The 24,801-nt window shown below is 43.2% G+C and overlaps 1 protein-coding gene across 1 annotated transcript in view; it reads right to left on the bottom strand.

Moving 5' to 3' along the window:
* The window catches only part of LOC311107674 (dedicator of cytokinesis protein 2-like), a gene marked incomplete at both ends in the record, with an annotated part of 85,660 nt that overhangs the window by 37,316 nt on the left and 23,543 nt on the right, over positions 1 to 24,801 (bottom strand). Inside the window, 12 exons of the mRNA XM_084150195.1 lie at positions 725 to 831; positions 3,760 to 3,830; positions 4,042 to 4,150; positions 12,835 to 12,969; positions 16,334 to 16,434; positions 16,944 to 17,033; positions 17,113 to 17,210; positions 20,401 to 20,566; positions 20,860 to 20,963; positions 21,138 to 21,210; positions 21,576 to 21,674; positions 21,945 to 22,195. Of these exons, the coding sequence (XP_084006321.1) occupies positions 725 to 831; positions 3,760 to 3,830; positions 4,042 to 4,150; positions 12,835 to 12,969; positions 16,334 to 16,434; positions 16,944 to 17,033; positions 17,113 to 17,210; positions 20,401 to 20,566; positions 20,860 to 20,963; positions 21,138 to 21,210; positions 21,576 to 21,674; positions 21,945 to 22,195 (1,404 nt within the window). The remainder of the gene's footprint in view (positions 1 to 724; positions 832 to 3,759; positions 3,831 to 4,041; positions 4,151 to 12,834; positions 12,970 to 16,333; positions 16,435 to 16,943; positions 17,034 to 17,112; positions 17,211 to 20,400; positions 20,567 to 20,859; positions 20,964 to 21,137; positions 21,211 to 21,575; positions 21,675 to 21,944; positions 22,196 to 24,801) is intronic.

Here is a 24,801-nt window from a genome sequence, read left to right as displayed (position 1 = left end):
AAAACAAACACACACAGACACACACACCCCAGTTACAAAAGCATCTGTCACCCGAAAACAAAGACGGGCCAGGGAGTGAGGAGCAGGGAGGAGAGAGGATGGGGGTGTTAGGGGCGAAGGGGGGATAGGTGTCTGTCTAACTGCCAACAAGCCTCTTCTGCTGCTGCTGGTCTCTCTCTCTCTCCATCTGCTTTCTCTCTCTCTGATCTCTCTCGCTCGCTAACATATTCATTCAGATATCAGTTTAAAAACAAACAGCGGAGTGGGGAGCCATGACAACAATAGCAATCTGTCAGTTGTGACTGGCGCTGTGGCGACAGCTCTCCCACTTATCAGGAGCCAATTAGAGAACAGTAGCACCCAGAGTCTTCCATCAATCTGACTGGGGGCCACTTAGGAAGCTGATTGGCCACTTATCACACCACTACAAGCCAGTTAGGCCTTCATAATAATTTAGGTTCTGAGTGGAGGGAAGGAGGGGAGTGAAGTGAGGTTGTAGTGTGTTTAAATGGTGATGTAGGATGCTTCAGAGAACACTTGTTCTCATAATAGTCAAGGTTGTATGACCTCTCAACTGATATTGGGCAGACCCTTCTCCATCTACCCAAATAGGCCTAGTTTTAACCTCTTACTAGATGAGGTGTGTGATTGGTTAGCTGCTCCTATGGTAGTTAACATAGAGGTCAGTCATTGGTCAGTTGTCTAGCATGGAGGTTAGTCTTACCCTGCTTCTGGAAGAGTTTGCTGCTGACGATCTCGGTCATGGAGGCCACCTTCTGTTTCTGCAGCTTGTCAGGAGGGATACAGGTGTAAAATTCATACAGCAACTGACTGGAGAGAGGAAAGGAGGCATGGAGGGAGGAAGAGGGGGAGGGAGGGGGTGTGGAGAGAGGGTAAAGGGAGAAAGAGAGAGAAAGAGAAATGAAGGGAAAGGGCGAGAGAGGATGGGGAAGTGGAGAATTAGATCAATTGTTCAGCAAGGCTAGAAGAGTGATAAAGTCTCTAGCTACAGTTGTAATAAAACACTTTCATTTCAATTGTAAATACGTAGCACATGGTTAATTCCATGTAGAGTGATATTATTTTCTTGTTTTTCAACGCATTTGTTTAATATTTTATTGAATCAGGTATTTTAAGCAGCTGAAATGACACGTGTTATTCAGAACCAGACGTTAACTGCCATTCGGACCTGAGCAGGCTCGGGAAAGAAGAGATACAGATACACAGCACAGAAACTACAGCTGTGTCCCAAATGGTACCCTATCCCCACTGGGTTGTTGGACACCCCCGCAGAGGGTTACAGTCAAATAATTTTCACAGTAACCCTCCAAAAAGTCATTCATAAACCTTTTTAATTTCCATATGTAGTAGGAAACGAAGTGGTTTTTGTCTTGGGCTTCAGAATGTAACTGAAAAAGGGCCTCAGGTCTTGAAAAATAACAAATTAAACTGATTGAAAGCAAATGGAAATCGGTGAACAAATGCTGTGGTCAAGGCTACGATGGCGCCAGTGCAATGAGTGTAGTTTACTCAGGTTACAAAAGCGCCTATCAGACGGTGAGCCTAATGCTTCTTCGGTAGTTCTTTATGAGTTTTAGTTTAGAAAAACGATCTCTCCGCAAAAGCGACAGTTACCTGGATGGTAAAAACAGCTTGAATACCATAACAAATTAAATCCACTGAGTTCAATAATACACTGAGGGCAGCGGTGTAAAGTACTAAAATTAAAATACTTTAAAGTACTACTTAAGTAGTTTTTTGGGGTATCTGTACTTTACTATTGGTATTGTTGACTACTTTTACTACACTACCTGCCTAATGAAAATAATGTACTTTTTACTCCATACATTTTCCCTGACACCCAAAAGTACTTGTTACATTTTGAATGCTTAGCAGGATAGGAAAATGGTCCAATTCACGCACTTATCAAGAGAACATACCTGGTCATCCCTGCTGCCGCTGATCTGGCACTCACTAAACACAAATTATTCATTTGTAAAATATGTCTGCATGTTGGAGTGTGCCCCTGGCTATCCATACATTTTAAAAACAAGAAAATTGTGCCGTCTGGTTTGCTTAATATAAGGAATGTGAAATGATTTACACTTTTACTTTTGATACTTAAGTTTATTTGAGATTACATTTACTTTTGATACTTAAGTATATTTAAAACCAAATACATTTAGACTTTAACTCAAGTAGTCTTTTACTGGGTGACTTTAACTTGTGCTTGAGTCATTTTCTTTACTTTTGGGTACTTTTTCCACCACTGACTGAGTGTATAAAACATTAAGAACACCTTCCTAACACATCCCCCCCACAGAGTTACTATTGACCAGGGTATATAGGGAATGGGTGCCATTATAGGCTGCCATTTGGGACATACCCTAGCTAGGCCTTATGAAAACAGATGAGCCAAACTAGCGAACTAGCGACGGACACTAATGTCGAGACAAGTTGGTGTCACCCTCAGCCCGGAATCCAATCAAATAAGAATTAAATGAGCCAGTTACAAAGCCTCGGCAGCTTCTTAGGGAGATTGAGCATGGGGCCATCCATTCCGTATTTCCTCCTTAGATGGATTTATTAATGTGGTTGATACAGTACTTTCATTAGCTAGATGAACAACAAATTAAATGATAATGCCAACCACTTTTCTTTTTTTAGACAGTAGAGGGAGCTTTTCCGTGGTGCATTGCATGCTAACCAGGCTCTCTAATTTCAATCTAATTACAAATTGAAATATCATGTTATTGTATTATATAAGGCTGTCTGTCCTACAGAGTCCCACGTCCAAACCCTCCTGGGTGCGGAACTGCTGGTTGTTTGTGTTCATTTATTAAACCAAAAATATGGCTCTCCCATAATGACCCAGGGCACTGCAATAAAGCGTTGAAATATCAACATGGGCAACCTCATAACAGTTGAAAATATTACCATTAATATCTTTAGGGCATCTCTTCCTAGAGTCACTGTTTAGATGTTTAGATTATGTTATTGTTTGTGGTTTGTTGTGTCTACAGTACATCACCTTGATTGTGTGTGCGTATGTGTTTGGTCTGCTCTTGCCACTATCATTCTGGTGCAGGTGGCCAGGTGTTTTAGGTAACACCTCAATGACATCGTGTTGACACTCAACCACTCCAGAGATTCAACAGACCAGACAGGTTTGGACTGCCTGAACAGAGTTCCACACACCCACAAAAATACCCACCCACACACACTCACCTCAGAGAGACTAGTCTCAGACACAGGTCACAGGAAGGTCAGGCCAGAAATAAAGACGTTGTGGTTTGCTGGAACCAACTGTCTGTCTGCCATAAAGAGACTCTAGACCCATTCGATTATAAAGCTAAAAGGTCTGGGGATGTGGTAAAGAGTCATATCTCTGTTCATTATGGGTACTGTAAAGGCAAGGCTGTCTGTCTTTGAGGGGTTAATGAAAGGTTAATGGAAGATATGACGAGTCACTGTGAGTTAAAGAGATCTGGGAAATAAGGTTGTGACCTTGATAGAGGGCTGGGAGACAGAGACAGTGTTTTAGACTGGGTTGTTTTGTTGTGTTTTTGTGGAGACAACGTTATGAGACAGTTATCAGCCAGAGGGACAGGGGGTCAGAGGGGATGTTGGGGGACGTTAAGAACAGGTGACTGAGGTGAGAGACACTTCACTTCACATTGCATCCTGGGAAGGGCCTGAGCGATGTTGACAGCGGTTCTATTTTCTCTTCCTGTGGAGGGGGTGGAGGATAGCACTAACCTCAGGAGTTTGGCGTCAAACACTGTCTCCACATCCTGCAAGACTGCGGGTAGGTACTTCAGAGCAGCTACCTGGAGAGAGAGACAAGAGACAGAGGCAAAGAGAGGGAGAGGGAGAGAGAGACATGCATATGGATGGGAAAGAATAATAAAACCTGAAATTAGGACAATGAGGTCATATCAATAAATGAGCAAGAGAAAAAAAGATGGTGAGACAGTGAGATTTACTGTAGAGAGTTAGGAGAGTAGAGGAGGAGAGATGTAGTGAAGTGAGATTGTTTACCTGCAGTAAGACTGTTGTGTTGAAGTCACTCGTCATCAGTTTGTTGATGGACTCAAAGAGTCTCCGAAGAGACTCCTCAAACTCTTTCTGCTCCTTCCCTTCATACAGCCTGGAGAGAAGAGAGGAAAACAGGAAGAAAGAGGAAGAGAGGGGGCACGGTTAATGTCTCAAGCAGGATTTAAAAAGTGAAGGTGTACCCAAACACGCTTCAGCCTTATTATATAAGCCTGTTTGTTTGTCCCTAAAATGTACTCAGATCAGATACAGACACAAGTGCTCCTTTTTCTTTCTTTTCTGGGGTAACGAATACTTTTAAGGACTTAAGTAGTTCTAGTTGGTTGTTGTTGGGAGAAATGGCGGGAGTCAGGAGGCTAGGTCACATGGAGGCTATGTCAAACTAGACAGAGACTTTACAGTACATAAGCTCTACCAGTTACTGCTGCATACTGTCTCTGAATATAAAGCTAGGCCAAGTGTTTCATTTGGTATCTTCTTTCATCCTGTATCCCCAACAACACATCACAATCCCTATAGTTGTCTACTCCTCCCTTTATATTCTTTGTTAAACTACTCTATCTATCCCTACCCTTGTAACTAATGTCTTCTCATTACTCTCCTTTCGTCTCGCTCTTCCTCCCCTGTTCTCCATTCCTCTTCCGTCTCCTCCTGTTTCACTGTAATTCTGTGGTAGATTTTAATTACAGTACGGGTTGTGGGTGTTGGGGTGGGGGAGGATTACAGCAGCGATCATCAACTAGATTCAGCTGCGGGACGACTTTTTCTTGAGCGGCTGGTCAGGGGGCCGGAACATAATTACAAATAATTTGTAGACTGCAAATTGACCACAAGAAGCCTGAACATATATAATATTTGATTAAAACATAACCATTTCAAACATTGCTTACATTTCTATATGATATACAGCACCTTCAGAAAGTATTCACACCCCTTGACATTTTGTTGTGTTACAGCCTGAATTTAAAATTAAATAGGGATTTTGTGTCACATTCAAAATGGAATGATGTTTTTAGAAATTAATTACAAATGAAAAGCTGAAATGTCTTGAGTCAATAAGTATTCAACCCCTTTGTTATTACAAGCCTAAATAAGTTCAGGAGAAAACATTTGCTTGTCAAGTCACATAATAAGTTGCATGGACTGTGGGCAATAATAGAGTCGATGTCCCCTGCGGAAATCTAATTAGCATATTAGAAAAATCCCAATTAAAATCCATCTGTTTAAACTAGAACAATCTGTTTTGCATGGGCTGCGTTTCAATCCACCGCATCTGCCAATGGCGGCCTTCTGCATCTGCGGTGGAAGGTGGTCAAGCTACAGTGGTGTTTGCCAGACCCGGAGACAATCGGTCTTCTCACGAAAATGTGTGTAGTGTCCAAACAGTTTGGGCTACACACCAATATGGAATTGTGAGACTCTCACGAACATGTCGGTTGTTTTGCTCTAGGATGCCCACAAGCCTCAAAAGATTTGTCTGAAGGTAGCCCAGTACCAGTTAAAAAAATTAATGGAAGTATACACGGAGTGTACAAAACATTACGAACACCTTCCTAACATTGAGTTGCACCCCCTTTTGCCCTCAGAACAGCCTCAATTCATCGGGGCCTGGACTCTACAAGGTGTCGAAAGCGTTCCACAGGGATGCTGGCCCATGTTGACTACAATGCTTCCCACAGTTCTGTCAAGTTGGCTGGATGTCCTTTGGGTGGTGGAGCATTCTTGATACACACGGGAAACTGTTGAGCGTGAAAAACCACTGAAATGTTTTGTCTTGCCCATTCACCCTCTGAATGGCACACATACACAATCCATGACTTCTTCTTCGTGATTGGGTTGGCAGATCACATCCAACTTAAAGGTGCATACACCGCCACCTATTGTACTAAAGTGTGAGGCCAGTCACGACCTACCTACATTAAGTTCTCTTCATTATTCCTGTTCCTTACAGACTAACCACCAACTAACCCTACAACTACAGTTGAAGTCGGAAGTTTACATACACCTTAACCAAATACATTTAAACTCAGTTTTTCACAATTCCTGACATTTAATCCTAGCAAAAATTCCCTGTTTTAGGTCAGTTAGGATCACCACTTTATTTTAAGATTGTGAAATGTCAGCATAATAGTAGAGAGAATGATTTATTTCAGCTTTTATTTCTTTCATCACATTCCCAGTGGGTCAGAAGTTTACATACACTCAATTAGTATTTGGTAGAATTGCCTTTAAATTGTTTAGCTTGGGTCAAACGTTTTGGGTAGCCTTCTACAATAAGTTGGGTGAATTTTGGCCCATTCCTCCTGACAGAGCTGGTGTAACTGAGTCAGGATTGTAGGCATCCTTGCTCGCACACGCTTTTTCAGTTCTGCCCACAAATGTTTTATAGGATTGAGGTCAGGGCTTTGTGATGGCCACTCCAATACCTTGACTTTGTTGTCCTTAAGCCATTTTGCCACAACTTTGGAAGTATCCTTGGGGTCATTGTCCATTTGGAAGACCCATTTGCGACCAAGCAAAGCCTTCCCCTTTTTCCTCCAAAAATAACAATGGTCATTATGGCCAAACAGTTCTATTTTTGTTTCATCAGACCAGAGGACATTTCTCCAAAAAGTACGATCTTTGTCCCCATGTGCAGTTGCAAACCGTAGTGGCTTTTTTATGGCGGTTTTGGAGCAGTGGCTTCTTCCTTGCTGAGCGGCCTTTCAGGTTATGTCGACATAGGACTCATTTTACTGTGATATAGAAACTTTTGTACCTGTTTCCTCCAGCATCTTCACAGGGTCCTTTGCTGTTGTTCTGGGATTGATTTGCACTTTTCGCACCAAAGTACGTTCATCTCTAGGAGACAGAACGCGTCTCCTTCTTGAGCGGTATGACGGCTGTGTGGTCCCATGGTGTTTATACTTGCGTACTATTGTTTGTACAGATGAATGTGGTACCTTCAGGCGTTTGGAAATTGCTCCCAAGGATGAACCAGACTTGTGGAGGTCTACAATTTTTTTTCTGAGGTCTTGGCTGATTTCTTTTGATTTTCCCATGATGTCAAGCAAAGAGGCACTGAGTTTGAAGGTAGGCCTTGAAATACATCCACAGGTACACCTCCAATTGACTCAAATGACGTTCAATTAGCCTATCAGAAGCTTCTAACGCCATGACATCATTTTCTGGAATTTTCCATGCTGTTTAAAGGCACAGTCAACTTAGTGTATGTAAACTTATGACCCACTAGAATTGTGATACAGTGAATTATAAGTGAAATAATCTGTCTGTAAACAATTGTTGGAAAAATTACTTGTGGCATGCGACTTGCCAAAACTATAGTTTGTTAACAAGAAATGTGTGGAGTGGTTCAAAAACAAGTTTTAATGACTCCAACCTAAGTGCATGTAAACTTCCGACTTCAACTGTATATACCACTATTTCATAAAAAATATAAGTCACCATCCCATTAACTCTTCTGCAGTAAAATCCCATACACCCAGGTACTTCTCTGCAGTTGCCACCTAAACCCACTACCCCATTCCACTACTTTGACCCTATCTGCTCCTTCCCATGCCAACAGCCTGGGAGGACAGGACACCACCCCTCAACACACCCTGTAACTCTTCTGAAGTCAAATCTCGTATACCCAAATACCTCTCTGCAGCTGCCACCACAGCATCTATTTTCTGTTATTTACTTTCCATTTCTGCAGTGCAGTTGATAAACATTTCTAAGAAGACAACCTTACTGAAGCATAACTCGTTACCTTATCCCTCTGTACTGGCACAAATCTATTACTTACTGGGATCACAATCCATGTCTCAAGGCTTAAAACTACTTCTTTAACCTGTCTCCATCCCTTCATTTACACTGATTGAAGTGAATTTAACAGGTGACATCAATAAGGGACCATAGCTTTCACCTGGATTCACCTGGTCAGTCTATGTCACGGAAAGAGCAGGTGTTCATAATGTTTTGTACACAGTGTATATGGAGGTATACTAAACAAAAATATAAAAGCAACATGTAAAGTGTTGGTCCCATGTTTCAATAGCTGAAGTAAAAGATCCCAGTAATGTTCCATATGCACAAAAAGCTTGTTCTCTCAAATGTTGTGCACAAATTTGACAATCCATCCACCTGACAGGTGTGGCATATTAAGAAGCTGATTAAACAGCATGCTCATTACACAGGTGCACCTTGTGCTGAGGACAGTAAAAGGCCACTCTAAAATGGCAGTTTTGTCACACAACGACACAGATGTTTCATGTTTTGAGGGAGCGTGCAATTGGCATGCTGATTGCAGGAATGTCCACCAGAGTTGTTGCCAGGGAATTGAATGTTAATTTCTCTACCATAAGCCGCCGTCAACGTCGCTTTAGACAATTTGGCAGTGCGTCCAACCGGCCTCACAACCGCAGACCACGTGTAACCATGCAAGCCCAGGACCTCCACATCCGGCTTCTTTACCTGCGGTATCGTCTGAGACCAGCCACCCGGACAGCTGATGAAAGTGTGGGTTTGCACAACCAAAGAATTTCTGCACAAACTGTCAGAAACCGTCTCAGGGAAGCTCATCTGCTGGCTTGTCGTCATAATCAGGGTCTTAACCTGACTGGAGTTCGGCTCCATAACCGACTGGCACGCTGGAGAAGTGTGCTCTTCACGGATGAATCCCAGTTTCAAATGTACCGGGCAGATGGCAGACAGCGTGTATGGCGGTTGTGGTCCTCTGTAGCTCAACTGGTAGAGCACGGCGCTTGTAACGCCAAGGTAGTGGGTTCAATCCCCGGGACCACCCATACACAAAAAAAATGTATGCACGCATAACTGTAAGTCGCTTTGGATAAAAGCGTCTTCTAAATGGCATATTATTATTATTGTGGGCGAGCAGTTTGCTGATGTCAATGTTGTGAACAGAGTGCCCCATGATAGCGGTTGGGTTATGGTATGGGCAGGCATAAGCTACGGACAACGAACACAATTGCATTTTATCGATGGCTATTTGAATGCACAGAGATACCGTGACAAGATCCTGAGGCCCATTGACGTGCCATTCATCAGCCTCCATCACCTCATGTTTCATCATGTTAATGCACGGCCCCATGTCATAAGGATCTGTACACAATTCCTGGAAGCTGAAAAGGTCCCAGTTCTTCCATGGCCTGCATACTCAACAGACATGTTACCCATTGAGCATGTTTGGTATACTCTGGATTGACGTGTACGACAGCATGTTCCAGTTCCTGCCAATATCCAGTAACTTCGTACAGCCATTGAAGAGTGGGACAACATTACAAAGGCCACAATCAACATCCTGATTAATTCTATGCGAAGGAGTGAACTGGTGTTCTCACCAGATACTGACTGGTTTTCAGATCTACGCCCCTACCTTTTTTTTAAAGATACCTGTGACCAACAAATGCATATCTGTTTTCCACAGATTAGGGCATAATGAAATTATTTCAACTATGATTTCCTTATACAGTGCATTCGGAAAGTATTCAGAACCCTTGACTTTTTCCACATATTGTTAAGTTACAGCCTTATTCTAAAATGGACTTTAAAAAATAAAATCCTCATCAATCTACACACAATACCCCATAATAACAAAGCAAAAACAGGTTTTGTTTTTAATTTTAGCAAATGTATTAAAAATAAAAAACTGAAAGATAACATTTACATAAATATTCAGACCCTTTACTCAGTACTTTGTTGAAGCACCTTTGGCAGTGATTACAGCCTTAAGTCTTCTTGGGTATGACACTACAAGCTTGGCACACCTGTATTTGGGGAGTTTCTCCCATTCTTCTCTGCAGATTCTCTCAAGCTCTGTCAGGTTGGATGGGGAGCGTCGCTGCACAGCTATTTTCAGATCTCTCCAGACATGTTCGATCGGGTTCAAGTCCGGGCTCTGGCTGGGCCACTCAAGGACATTCAGAGACTTGTCCCGAAGCCACTCCGGCGTTGTCTTGGCTGTGTGCTTAGGGTCGTTGTCCTGTTGGAAGGTGAACCTTCGCCCCAGTCTGAGGTCCTGAGTGCTCTGGAGCATGTTTTCATCAAGGATCTCTGTGTACTTTGCTCCGTTCATCTTTCCCTCGATCCTGACTAGTCTCCCAGTCCCTGAAATACAAACCAACAGCATGATGCTGCCACCACCATGCTTCACCATAGGGATGGTGCCAGGTTTCCTCCAGACTTGATGCTTGGCATTCAGGCCAAAGAGTTCAATCTTGGTTTCATCAGACAAGAGAATCTTGTTTCTCATGGTCTGAGAGTCCTTTAGGTGCCTTTTGGCAAACTCCAAGTTGGCTGTCATGTGCCTTTTACTGAGGAGTGGCTTCCGTCTGGCCACTACCATAAAGGCCTGATTGGTGGAATGCTGCAGAGATGGTTTCCTTCTGAAAGGTCTCCCATCTCCACAGAGGAACTCTGGAGCTCTGTCAGAGTGACAATCCGCTTCTTGGTCAGGACCTTCTCCCCCGATTGCTCAGTTTGGCCGGGCGGCCAGCTCTAGGAAGAGGTGGTTCCAAACTTCTTCCATTTAAGAATGATGGAGGCCACTGTGTTCTTGGGGACCTTCAATGCTGCAGAAATGTTTTGGTACCCTTCCCCAGATCTGTGCCTCGACGCAGTTCTGTCTCGGAGCTCTATGGACAATTCCTTTGACCTCATGGTTTGGTTTTTGCTCTGACATGCACTGTCAACTGTGGGACCTTATATAGACAGGTGTGTGCCTTTCCAAATCATGTACAATCAATTGAATTGACCACAGGTGGACTCAATTTGTAGAAACATCTCAAGGATGATCAATGGAAACAGGATGCACCTGAGCTCAAGTTCGAGTCTCATAGCAAAAGGTCTGAATACTTATGTAAATAATTATTTATGTTATTATTATTATTTTTATTAGCAAAAATGTATAAAGACATGTTTTCACTTTGTCATTATGGGGTATTGTGTTTAGAAAAAATATATTTAATCCTTTTTGAATTCAGGCTCTAACACACATTTTTTGGGGAATAAATCAAGGGGTATGAATACTTTCTGAAGGCACTGTATCTCTCTATTATGCGTGGGAATACTTTAGAACAGATTTCCAAAATAGAAAATCACTTGGAGCCAATTTGCAGGGGTATTACCACAGGACTCTTAGTGCTCCGGGTGGCATTGTGATTACTAAAGCATTGTCCTCCATAATCCCCCTGTGTGGCTGAGTGCACACACAAACACACAGACACACAGACACACAGACACTCACACGCACATGCACAAACAATGGACATAGCTATGATGCACACATGCACGTACACACACACTATATACAGTATATATTTGAGACTCCACCACAGAAAATCATGACAGACACATACAGGGTACACACACTGCAATCCTATGCTAACCCTATCCCAACGACACAACGTACATATACGCAACAGAACACATACTGATAAATAGCAGATATTTCTGACCCCAGTTGCCCTGTTCCTGTCTGGACCTCTGCACCCTTTTATCCCTGCAGGCTCCTGTAGATAAGTGGTAGAGTGGACTGTACAGTAGAGTAGGCCTCATAATCCTGGGCCTAAAGCCCTATGAGCCCTATCAGAGAACAGCCTGGGACCAGAAGCTGACCCTAACCCTGCTCACCCTGATTGCTACTGTAACTCTACCGCTAACCATGCTCCATTCACCACCCATGGGACAACAACACTAATGCTCTACTCACACCAGATGGATGGGAGGAGGGAGGGAGCAGAGGCTAGATGGATAGCAAAAAACAGGCGGGTGAGAAAAACAAAGATGGATAAATAAAGAGGTGTTACTGAGGCCGGAAGAAAGTTATAGAAGGGAAAGAAAGGTAAAAGCAAGGTTAAAGAAAGAAGGGATAGGGCCGAGAGAGAGAGAACATCTAATACATTCTCTACTCATAGAAATCAGAGTTATCTTATAGGACTTGAGAAATTTCAGATTCAAACTGATAAGTCATTGATGAGTGTAGGACATTAATGGTACTACAGATGAGTCTACAGCACAGTACTGCATGCTCTGCTCTTGAATACTGAGTATCTGACTAGGCTACCTATATGGGAAGAGTGATGTAGACTTGAAATTCAGAAAGTTTCAACTTTCTTTTAAGTAGTTTGGCAGACCTGAGAGGAGGGCTGGAGCAATCAATTGTTCTAGCATCCCTCCAGGGAGAACAGTGATCAGTACACATGCACTGCATATGGTTTCTAAAACAAATTGACAGGCCACTAGATAATCACACAGCACACACTTCCCGAAACAAGCAACACAGACAAGGCACTTAGAGATTTGCTTGTGTTCTGCTACTAATCTGTCAGGATCAAATTATGTGATGTTATTATTAATGTTGTTTATGATTATCATATGGAGCAGCCTTCAGAAGAGTTGACGCATCATAAGTCTCTGAATAGCAGCGTCCCTCCTCTATCGCAGCTGCTCATTCAGCACTGGGTCTACTTTGTCATTAGTGTTCATTGAAAACGGCACTTCATCATCAATGCTTGTGAGCAACAGTAGCGCTGCAATCAGCGTCTTTCAGAGCAAGCTGTCTTTGGGAATTAGCTAGGTAATGTACAAGAGCGTAAAGAAGAGTGTGTGACCGTGTGTGTATGTGTCTGTCTGTCTGTCTGTGTGTGTGTGTGTGTGTGTGTGTGTGTGTGTGTGTGTGTGTGTGTGTGTGTGTGTGTGTGTGGACTGTGTGCATGCTTTTAAGAGTTAGATTACACTCACTCACACACACACATGCGCACATACACACAGACTCACTGGGAGTAGAGCATGCGTGAGCGGACGATGAACTTGAAGATGTACTCCAGGGCTTTGAGGGTGCGGAGGTAGTTTTCACACTGCTCCCCTCGACTGGACACATCCAGATACCTCTTCAACACCGACATCAACTTCCTGAGAGGGGGGAGGGGGAGAAGGGGAGAGGGAGAGAAAGAGAGTAGGAAAACCTTCATTTAAAAGTGTTAATTACATTTTTCATAACACACACACACCACAGCACACTGGGCCCAGAGGACTAGGATTATGTCCCATACTGTTCCCAAAATTGGGCATGGTCTTGTTGGCTAACTGGATTAAAACAATCAAAGCCTCTTAAACAATAACAGTCCTTTTATAACGGTCTGGATTTTTTCAGAAGGATAAAGACTAAAAAAGTCCATAAGTGTAAAATAATCTGAGGATGACATTGGGTGGCCTCGTATTTAGACAACAGAGTTTTATATAACGGCATGGCTAGCACCGGTTAAGCTTCTGTTTGACCCCTTAGAGAGATATATTGAGACAGCTGATGTACATTTTTATGCGGATGACACTGTTCTCTACTCAAGTGGCAGCAGTTGGCTTTTGAAGCTCAAACAGTTTTTAACATCATTCAACAGAATCTGTATGGTTTTAAGCTTGTTCTGAATTCCTCTAAAACAAAATAAATGGTATATTCCAACGCTAAACACTCTGAAAACCCAGCCAGGTCACCCGTGATACAAGTCAGTATTCGACGTCCATCCATGTCTGAGGATGTCGGAAGATGACGTGGAAACCGACCAGTAGGGACAACAGTGAGCGGTGTTACCTTCAAGTAGGTAGTATTGACATGGTTTTCCAACTAACTCTCACAGTCTCATGTCTGCCTCTGGTGCCAAAGGTTGCATGTTTGAATCCAACGATAGAAAGTTGTTTTTGAGATTTTTGTTTTAAGCCTATCCCAAACCTTAACCCTTAAAAATTCGGAGTTAATGCCTAACCTTAAACACATTGAAATTTGCCGTTTGGAACCACTTCAAAATTTGACGATTGAGAAACATGAATGAATGTCTAATTCTGACGTGAGACTGTGAGAGCTTGTTGGTAAACCATGTCATTTCTACCTTGGAAGGAAATTCCATAGAGCAAGTCAAGACGTACAAATATCTGGGAGTTTGGGTGGATGAGAAGCTGACCTTCACTAACCATGTTGAGAACCAAGTAAAGAAGATCAAGTTAAGAATAGGTTTTTATTACCGGCATAAGGCTTGTTTTTCTTCTGTGGCCAGAATAGAGCTGGTATGGTGTACATTCCTGTCTGTCTTGGACTACAGTGATGTAATTTATATGCAGACCTCAAGCACTACCACCACTGTGATCTCTATAGTGCTGTTGGCTGGACTTCACCCCACTGTGATCTCTATAGTACTGTTGGCTGGACTTCACACCACTGTGATCTCTATAGTACTGTTGGCTGGACTTCACACCACTGTGATCTCTATAGTACTGTTGGCTGGACTTCACACCACTGTGATCTCTATAGTACTGTTGGCTGGACTTCACACCACTGTGATATCTATAGTGCTGTTGGCTGGACTTCACACCACTGTGATCTCTATAGTGCTGTTGGCTGGACTTCATACCACTGTGATCTCTATAGTACTGTTGGCTGGACTTCACACAACTGTGATCTCTATAGTGCTGTTGGTTGGTCTTCACACAACTGTGATCTCTATAGTGCTGTTGGCTGGACTTCACACCACTGTGATCTCTATAGTACTGTTGGCTGGTCTTCGTTGACTTTACGTAGGCTTAAACATTGGTATACTATGATCTATTAGGCCATTTTGGGAAAACTGCAGCTTTATCTCTGTTCTTCTTGGATAAGGTCTGAAAATAAATACCAGTTGCGATCTCACTCTTACTTACTTTTAACGGTTCCTAAAATCAGAACGGATCATGGCAAAAGGTGTTTTAGCTACTCAGCTCTGTGGACTTGAAATTCTCTCCAGACCAGCTTGAAACTCCAGGATCTTGTTTCCTTGGAGGAGTTTAAAAGTTTGGTTGACTCACATGTTACTGAGGAATGTGTGTCACGCCCTGGCTCTGGGGACTCTTAAATGTTGAGCCAGGGTGTGTAGTTTCTATGTTTAGTTTTCTATGTTTGAGTTTCTAGATCGTGTAGATCTATGTTGGCCAGGGTGGTTCCCAATCAGAGGCAGCTGTAGTTTGTTGTCTCTGATTGGGGACCATACTTAGGCAGCCGTTTGGCACCAGTCTGTGTGGGATCTTGTTCCATATAGGTATGTTAGTAGTCTACCTTGGACTTCACGTATCGTTTGTTTGTTGTTTTTGTTGTGTGTTCAGTACTAAATAAATATGTACGCTTATCACGCTGCGCCTTGGTCCGTCTCATCCGTAAACGATCGTGACAATGTGATTGTCATTAGGACTTGATGGGGTGGTATATATGCTAGGTTTTTAAAATCTATGACGCTTGTATGTTTCTGTAATTGAATTGTATCTGTGTCTACGTCAAAACATGTTTATTTTAATTTGTTATGGTGTGTCTATGTCTATAAGTCGTTACAGTGTGTCTAATATTTGTCTGAAACATTGTTCCCCCCTGCTGCTGTCGTGGTTGGACCAGGTCTCTTGAAACATAGATTTTATCTCAATGAGAAAAAGGAGGGAGAATCCTCTGTTTTAACACAGATTGGAGAGAGAGATGGGGGGACGAGGGACGAGGGCGGGGAGAGCGAGAGAGAGAGAGCAGGGAGAGAAAGAGAGAGGAGAGGGAGAGGTGGAGTGTGTGTGATTTTGAGAGCAACAGGGAGCAATGTCAAGAGAGAACGAGAGAGGGATAAAGTGAGAATGAGCGAGAGAGAGTACATACTGCTTAGGCAATATGTACATTGTACATTGTAAAGCAATGGAAATTGAACTGAGTAGCAGAGGCGAGGGTAAACCAGTGGGTTTTGAAGTTAAGACTCAATGAGCCCAGTATAAGTATTCTGGCCAGCCTTGAGTAAAATACCATGGTCTAGTCATCCACCTTACCCTGGCTTATCCATCCATTAACTTCTACTGCAACCGGCTACTTATTTAATGACCTACAGGCACACAGCATTCACAATAACACACTGACACCTTTGTCGCTGATTGATGCACTACACCCAGCATCAGCACAGCTACTTCAACAGTGACAGTTTACCTGAACCCAGCACCATCATGAGGCCTACCATCATCTGTAATCAGAATAATAATGAGGACATACTTTATATGTACTGTCACTCAACAGTGGAAAAACAATGTGTACATCATCTCCTGTGGAAATGTCATTATGAGTTTGGCATGATGAGTCATTATCGATAGAGCTTGCTGCTTTACCTCCACAATCTGACTATGAATGTGAAAGAGGAGTTCAGCCACTCCTGAGGCTGCTTCTGAGAGACAGTGAGACTGGCAGACAGGCGGACAGGAAGAGGAGGGGTTAGACACAGGAAGTAGTACTGACTTGTAGGCCAGCGTGGCGCTGAAGTGCTGTTTAATATAGGCCTCCAACACTGTGTTAAAATGCTGGAACTTCCTGTCTGCTATCAGACCAATGATGTAGATCTGAGAGAGAGAGAGAGAGAGAGAGAGAGAGAGAGAGAGAGAGAGAGAGAGAGAGAGAGAGAGAGAGAGAGAGAGAGAGAGAGAGAGAGAGAGAGAGAGAGAGAGAGAGAGAGAGAGAGAGAGAGAGTGTGAGAGAGCAAGAGAGAGAGAGAAAGAGAGAGAGAGAGAAAGAGAGAGAGCAAGAGAGAGAGAAAGGGAGAGAGAGAGAGAGAGAGAGAGAGAGAGAGCAAGAGAGAGAGAGAAAGAGAGCGGGAGAGAGAAGAAGGGATACACATTGTGATTGATATGGTGAGAGAGATGTGCCTCACTGGCAAAAAGACAAACGAACAAGCAACAAGCAGGAAGACATGTTTATTAAGAAGAAGAATGACAGAGCCATATGGACAGAGATCGACAGACAGACAGCTACATGCAGCGACAGACTGACAGACAGAGAAAAGAAAAGGTACAAGAGTGACAGAGAATACCAGACAGAGACAAGAACACACACACACACACCACACACTCACCAGGGCGTCGAACACTAGGATGTCGTAGTCGTCAGTCTGGGAGTGTTCCATCATGATGGTGAACAGAGCATCCAGAGTGTCCTGGAGAAACTACACAGGGAGGGGAGGAGAGGCCATGAGATCATACACACACACACAAACACAAATAACACACACAAATTTTACACACCTTGACAACCTCCTCTCCGTCGATGATCTTGAGTTTCTCCAGGTTTTCTTTGAGGAGCTCAGGACGAGTCCTCCATTTCATTAGACCCAGCAAACCCACTGAGCAGGAGAAAGAAAGAAAACCATCCATCAATCCATCCATCCATCCATCCATCCATCCATCTATCCATCTATCCATCCATCAATCAATCCGCCTACCTGTCATTGATTCTCCATAACCCAGCCAGCACACCCGCAACAATCATTTAATCAATCATTCATTGTTCTGGGGGCTTGAAGCCCAAGAACCTAAGCACAGAAACTTCAGTTAGCTGCAGTGGTGTAGTGCTGTTTTTCAGAGCTGCCAAAAAATTTCAATGATGTCATCATTTCTCAATCAAAGTTTGTACTGACAGATGTAGCCTATTGTCATTTTAGAATATGCATAAAATGCATCCTTCAAATGCAATGTCTGCCTACGCCCACACATATTGTCTCAATTAATGTTTCGATTTTTAAAACCCTCAAACACTAAATTGGGCATACCTAATTTCAAAATACGCTATCTGTCAATCGTGAATAATAATAGCCTACTTTTCGTTTTAGAGCTGAAATGTCCAAACTGCATGCCAATAATTTGATCTCAGTTTCATGGGAATATGCATTTAGATCTTCCTGAATTATGTAGGCCTACAGCAGGGTTCCCCAACTGGCGGCCCGCGGGCTGATTTTGGTTTAATTTCGCTCCACAAGTTTTCAATTTATTTATTTTTTTTAATAAAAAAACACATGATAATATACAAATGTAAGCAAGGTTTGAAATTATAATGTTTTAGTCAAATATTATATATGTTTGGGCTTCTTGCGGTCAATTTGCAGTCTACAAATTATTTGTAATTATGTTCCAGCCCCCCGACCATCCGCTCACAAAGAATTCGCCCAGCGGCAGAATCTAGTTGATGATCCCTGGCCTACAGTGTTGGCCTATCTATGGTTTCGTGAGCGAATTCGAGCAGATAATTTGAACCAACTATGGGGTAGCCATACCTGTATTTTGTTTCAATCAAACCACATATTTTGCCTAGTGGCACCACGCTATTGACTTCTTGCCGCATTAGATTTTTTTGGGGCCATTCAGCTGATCATCCTAAAATCTCATAAGAAATTAGGTGGTGTTTTTGGTCTAACAGTAACTTTATACTATGCTGTTATATTCGGTTATGTTATGTAGAATCCTCATTATAAATGATGTGATCTGGCGAGACATTGATTCACCAAATAGCTGTTAGACATTGCATTGACCATTTTTGCACAAACTCTTTTGACTAATCATATACATACGATGCTGCTACTGTTTATTATCTATCCTGTTGCCTAGTCACTTTACCCCTACCTACAGTATATATATATATATATACCTTAATTACCTCGTACCCCTGCACATCGACTCGGTACTGGTACCCCATGTTATTGTTGTTCATTGTGTATTTATTCCTTGATTTATAATTTTTTCTAGAATATTTATATTTTTCTCTCTGCATTGTTGGTAAGTAAACATTTCACTGTTAGTCTACACCTGTTTTTTATGATTCATGTGACAAATAAAATTGTATTTGATCTCCAAACTAGCTGGCTGAACATGGGGCGCCGCAACCACAACCCTTCGTACCTCAGCCCTAGCAATCTCATTCTCTGCAGCAGAGTACTGTGCATCTGTTTGGTCAAGGTCGTCACACACAAACAGAGTCGACACACAGCTTAACGCCACCATGCGCATCATCACTGGCACACTACGATCCACCCTGCTTCCCTGGCTCCCTGTCCTGGCAAACATCCCCCTTCCACATATCCGGAGACTCGAAACTACCCACAACATGATTGAAAAAGTCTACAACGCCACATACCTACCGCTCCACGAGGACATCCTCAACCCACCAAAGATACGCCTCCCCTCAAGAAAGCCAATTTGGAAAGACCCACCCACTGACGACTTCAACACAAATGGACACAAGAATGGGAGTCACTGGACCTGACAAATAAGCACCTCATCACTACCCCCACACAACAGCCTCCTGGTTTCAACCTCCCCAGGAAGGAGTGGTCCCCCCTCAATAGGTTCAGGACTGGCCACAGCCCATGCCTCGCCAACCTCCACTGATGGGGCATAAAAAGTAAGCCCCCTAAGTGCCTGTGGGGTGGAGCAAACCATGCACCCCATTCTTTAAGTCTGTCCTATCCACAAACTCAGCAGAAGCAACTGCTTGGCTCAGGGACTTTGCATTCGCTAAGTAATTTACAGATCTCTAGTGTCTTTCAAAGAAAATAAAGTATGTGATATTGCTAATATAGCTAGCTGCCAAAGTTGTACTAGCTAGCGATATTAGCGATTTCGCTAGTTTGGGCTAGTTGTAACATTTCGTGACATTTATAAGGTATGGTTAGCAAAAACAAAGAATTGGCAAATGCTGGTTTGACAATATTTTACAGCTGGTTTGTTAATCAAATGTGTTGTTTTTAATTCAAACTGCTCGCTAGGAGAACATTTGAATGGCCTCCATGCATAACATTTTTCCCCAGCATGACGTTGTGTGTGTTTGTGTTTGTGTTTGTGTTTGTGTTTGTGTGTTTGTGTGTGTGTGTGTGTGTGTGTGTGTGTGTGTGTGTGTGTGTGTGTGTGTGTGTGTGTGTGTGTGTGTGTGTGTGTGTGTGTGTGTGTGTGTGTGTGTGTGTGTGTGGACGTGTGTGTGGACGTGTTTAACTCTACTTGTGGAGACCAAGTAGGTTAAGGTTAGGGTTAGGGTTAGGGTTAGGGTTAGGGTTAGGGTTAGGGTTAGGGTTAGGGAAAATAGGATTTTGAATGGGACTGAATTGTGTGTCCCCAGAAGGTTAGTTGTACAAGACTGTGTGTGTGTGTGTGTGTGTGTGTGTGTGTGTGTTTGTGTTTTAACATTTTTAATTAGCACTTGTGTGTGTTGTATCTGGACTGGTGATTAATACTGCAGCACAGTTATCATTACAATGATGGACTGTCTTCCTCACCAACAGCTGTTACACAGCACCTGTATTGCAAGACCCTGACTGTGTGTGTGTGTTTGTGTGTGTGTGTGTGTGTGTGTGTGTGTGTGTGTGTGTGTGTGTGTGTGTGTGTGTGTGTGTGTGTGTGTGTGTGTGTGTGTGTGTGTGTGTGTGTGTTTGTGCGTGTGTGTGTGTAGGACAAAACTATGACATCCCTCTCACATTATTCTAATCTAGAACATACTCAGTCTGTTCTGAGACCCCACCCCACCCCTCCCCCCACATACACACACACCGTTCTGGGTGAGTTTGGTGGAGCAGACAAGGGTTGAGATGGTGAAGCTGTCTCTGGAGCTGACAGACAGGCCTCCTACACTGCTGCGGCTCAGTGTCCCCCCCTTTTGAACCGTAGAGGGCTGGGACAGGTATGAGTTCACATCCTCCATCCTCTTACTGTCCCCCTGAGAGAGAGAAAGAGGTGGGGGATCAATAATTCCAGTTCATTTGGCAGTGAATCTGCAATGATTTAGTTTAGCCTATTCAGTCAGTTGTGAATTTATAATAATTCAGTATCCTTCGTGATTTTGCTATGACTCTGACGTGATTCAGTTCTCCAGTTTCAGCTGTGAATCTATAATAGTTCAGTTCCTTTGGCTATTTGACTGTGAATCTGTACTGGTTCATTTCTCCATATGAATATGAGTTCTTTCAGTAGTTCTGTAGTTATGTCAATCAGAGTTGATTCAGTTCTGACCTTGAAGACCACCAGGTCATGAAGTCCATCCTGCAGCACTGTTCCATCCGGCTTCATCAGACGAACGAACGCCATGGAAAAGTTCTTCTCACTCTTATCCTTAGCTACAGAAAGAGAGACGATGGGGAGACAGACCGAAGATAATTAATTTAGTAGATGAACGCAATGACTTTGCTCCCTGTCACATTGCTTTTACCACTCCAGTCCATTCAGCTCAGATGTAAAGAAAGTAAGAATGCAATGTGAGGATATGGGAGGCCAGAGTTGGGTGTACTCACACTCCTGAGAGGAGCGGTGTCTGAACATGAAGCGCAGGTGGCTCCTATGCATCTCCTCCAGAGGGATGGCCACCTGCAGGACGGAGGACAACATTACATCTTCTGTAAGAGCCCTGTGTTTTGGGCAATCATGTGACATGACTGGATTTTAACCTTTATTTAAAACTTTTTCCTCAAACTTTCCAGTTTTCTTTTTATGTCAGATGGTCCAGCACCATCATCAGACAATTGCTTTCATTTTCGGTGTAATTCCCATTTCTGGATAAGGCTTAAAATACAGGATGAAATCTTGCTATGTCATATGAATGCACAAAGCCAGGGCCCTACAGTATTACACCACATATTAAACAGACTGTTTGTAGTATTACACACAGAGGGCAACAGTTGATCAACATGCACAAGCATACAACAACTAGATAATCAAACACCCACACTGACCTTGAATGTCTCCATCCATCGTGGTTGTTTGACCTGGTAGTAGATGACAGATCTGTATTCGTTCAGCGGCCGATCCCCAGCTCCCAGACAGATAGAGTTCTACAGGACAGACAGAAAGAGAGAGATGACAAAAAGAGAGAGACGACAATCAATTCAACTAATTCCCATCCGCCTAGATACATCCAACCAAACAACTCTAAACAGTATATGACATATGAAATACAAAGTATGATACAGTGCTGAAGCAGTATCCCTGCTTGGCTACTTCCAGATGGCCATGGGTGTAATACTGTTAGTGTGAGGAGATGTTCTGTTTGTGTGACAGAGTTTTTATATTGGTGTGACACGCCCACACCCTCCCCAACTCACCGGCACGGCCTTGCCCTCCTCGTCGCACACCATCATGATGACCTCCATGTTCTTCTGGCTGGTCTTGTTGTACTTGTCAAAGTCCCCAGTCCACAGCGTCAGGTAGATGTCGTTCCGGATGTCCCCCGGCATGATGATCTCTGGGAAGCCCAGTTTACGGGCAACTACCGTGCTGCGGTCCACCAGGTGCGGGTACTCCTTACGGATCTGGACGATGTCACCCACCAGGGCCTTCATCGTCACCCACAGACCTGGAGGAAGGAGGGGGAGGGGGGGCAAGCATTGACAATACAGTCGTTGGAATAGTATGAAGAGTTCATTCAGTAATAGTACTGTAATAACAACAGTCCGTTTTGAGCGTGTCACTTGTCTCCGTGCTACACTGTTTGTGCTTGGCTACCTGCCAAACTTGATGGTTTTTACTTTTTTTAAAGCGTTTAATCTATCTTCATTTAACACATTTTACCAACGTCTTAGTTATTTTTATTTTTATACTTTTTCACCCCGGACGCTTTATCTGGACATGGTTCTACAGGACCTCCATCAGCCGAAGCTAAGTAGTAACATTAAACACTATGCCATCTAATTGCAGTCGCTGTACTCATAATATACAGGAGAACTATCGCCTTATGGTGAGGATAGTCGTGCTGCAAGCACAGCTTCAGACACAATTGTTAGGCAAGGGCAATGTAAGTGTAGGAAAGGATAAAACAGCATCTGTGCCACCAGTAAGTACAGATAGTAGTATAAATCCCATCGCCGGACAATTTTCTCAAGGCTTCTGGAAAGAAATGCTGTCGGCATGCTCAACCGGTGTCGCTCATTCAGCCGACATAAACCTTCAACCTGTTCTCCCCATTATGCAACGAGTCAGAGTCAGAGGCCAAGCCTTCTCAGGTCTCTCCTCCACCTGTTACGGGGTCTGAGCCACCGAAGCCTCCCACCATTAGCTCTGACAAATTGAAAACCCTAGTCATTGTCGACTCCATTACCCACAATATTAGACTTAAAAATAATCATCCAGCGATCATACACTGATTACCAGGGGGCAGGGCTACCGACGTAAAGGCTAATCTGAAGATGGTGCTGGCTAAGGCAAAAACTGGCGATTGTAAAGAGCATAGGTACAGTGGGGAGAACAAGTATTTGATACACTGCCGATTTTGCAGGTTTTCCTACTTACAAAGCATGTAGAAGTCTGTAATTTTTATCATAGGTACACTTCAACTGTGAGAGACGGAATCTAAAACAAAAATCCAGAAAATCACATTGTATGATTTTTAAGTAATTAAATTTTATTTATTGCATGACATAAGTATTTGATCACCTACCAACCAGTAAGAATTCCGTCTCTCACAGACCTGTTAGTTTTTCTTTAAGAAGCCCTCCTGTTCTCCACTCATCAAATACTTGTTCTCCCCACTGTATATTGCTATCCACGTCGGCACCAATGATGTTAGGCTGAAACAGTCAGAGGTCACCAAGAGCAACATAGCGTCAGCATGTAAATTAGCTAGAAAGATGTGTCGGCATCAAGTAATTGTCTCTGGCCCCCTCCCAGTTAGGGCGAGTGATGAGCTCTATAGCATTCTCACAACTCAATCGCTGGTAGAAAGCTGTTTTCTGCCCCTCCCAAAAGATAGAATTTGTAGATAATTGGCCCTCTTTCTGGGACTCACCCACAAACAGGACCAAGCCTGGCCTGCTGAGGAGTGATGGACTCCATCCTAGCTGGAGGGGTGCTCTCATCCTATCTACAAACATAGACAGGGCTCTAACTCCTCTAGCTCCACAATGAGACAGGGTGCAGGCCAGGCAACAGGCTTTTAGCCAGCCTGCCAGCTTAGTGGAGTCTGCCACTAGCACAGTCAGTGTAGTCAGCTCAGCTATCCCCATTGAGACTGTGTCTGTGCCTCGATTAAGGTTGAGCAAAACTAAACATGGTGGTGTTTGCCTTAGCAATCTCACTGGAATAAAGACCTCCTCCATTCCTGTCATTATTGAAAGAGATTGTGATATCTCACATCTCAAAATAGGGCTACTTAATGTTAGATCCCTCACTTCCAAGGCAGTTATGGTCAATGAACTAATCACTGATCATAATCGTGATGTGATTGGCCTGACTGAAACATGGCTTAAGCCTGATGAATTTACTGTGTTAAATGAGGCCTCTCCTCCTGGTTACACTAGTGACCATATCCCCCGTGCATCCCACAAAGGTGGAGGTGTTGCTAACATTTACGATAGCAAATGTCAATTTACCCCCCAAAAAATTACTGTGTTTTCGACTTTTGAGCTTCTAGTCATGAAATCTATGCAGCCTACTCAATCACTTTTTATAGCTACTGTTTACAGGCCACCTGGGCCGTATACAGAGTTCCTCACTGAGTTCCCTGAATTCCTATCGGACCTTGTAGTCATGGCAGATAATATTATAATTTTTGGTGACTTTAATATTCACATGGAAAAGTCCACAGACCCACTCCAAAAGGCTTTCGGAGCCATCATCGACTCAGTGGGTTTTGTCAAACATGTCTCCGGACCTACTCATTGCCACAGTCATACCCTAGATCTAGTTTTGTCCGGTGGAATAAATATTGTGGATCTAAATGTTTTTCCTCATAACCCTGGACTATCGGACCACCATTTTATTACGTTTGCAATCGCAACAAATAATCTGCTCAGACCCCAACCAAGGACCATCAAAAGCCGTGCTATAAATTCTCGGACAACCCAAAGATTCCTAGAGGCCCTTCCAGACTCCCTCCACCTACTCAAGGACGTCGGAGTACAAAAATCAGTAAACGACCTAACTGAGGATCTACATTTGACCTTGCGTAATACCCTAGATGCAGTC

The sequence above is a fragment of the Coregonus lavaretus genome (genome assembly GCF_964263955.1).
Source record: "Coregonus lavaretus genome assembly, chromosome: 32".
In the NCBI taxonomy this organism is placed as follows: Eukaryota; Metazoa; Chordata; class Actinopteri; order Salmoniformes; family Salmonidae; genus Coregonus; species Coregonus lavaretus.
This window is presented reverse-complemented; position numbering and strand designations above follow the sequence as displayed.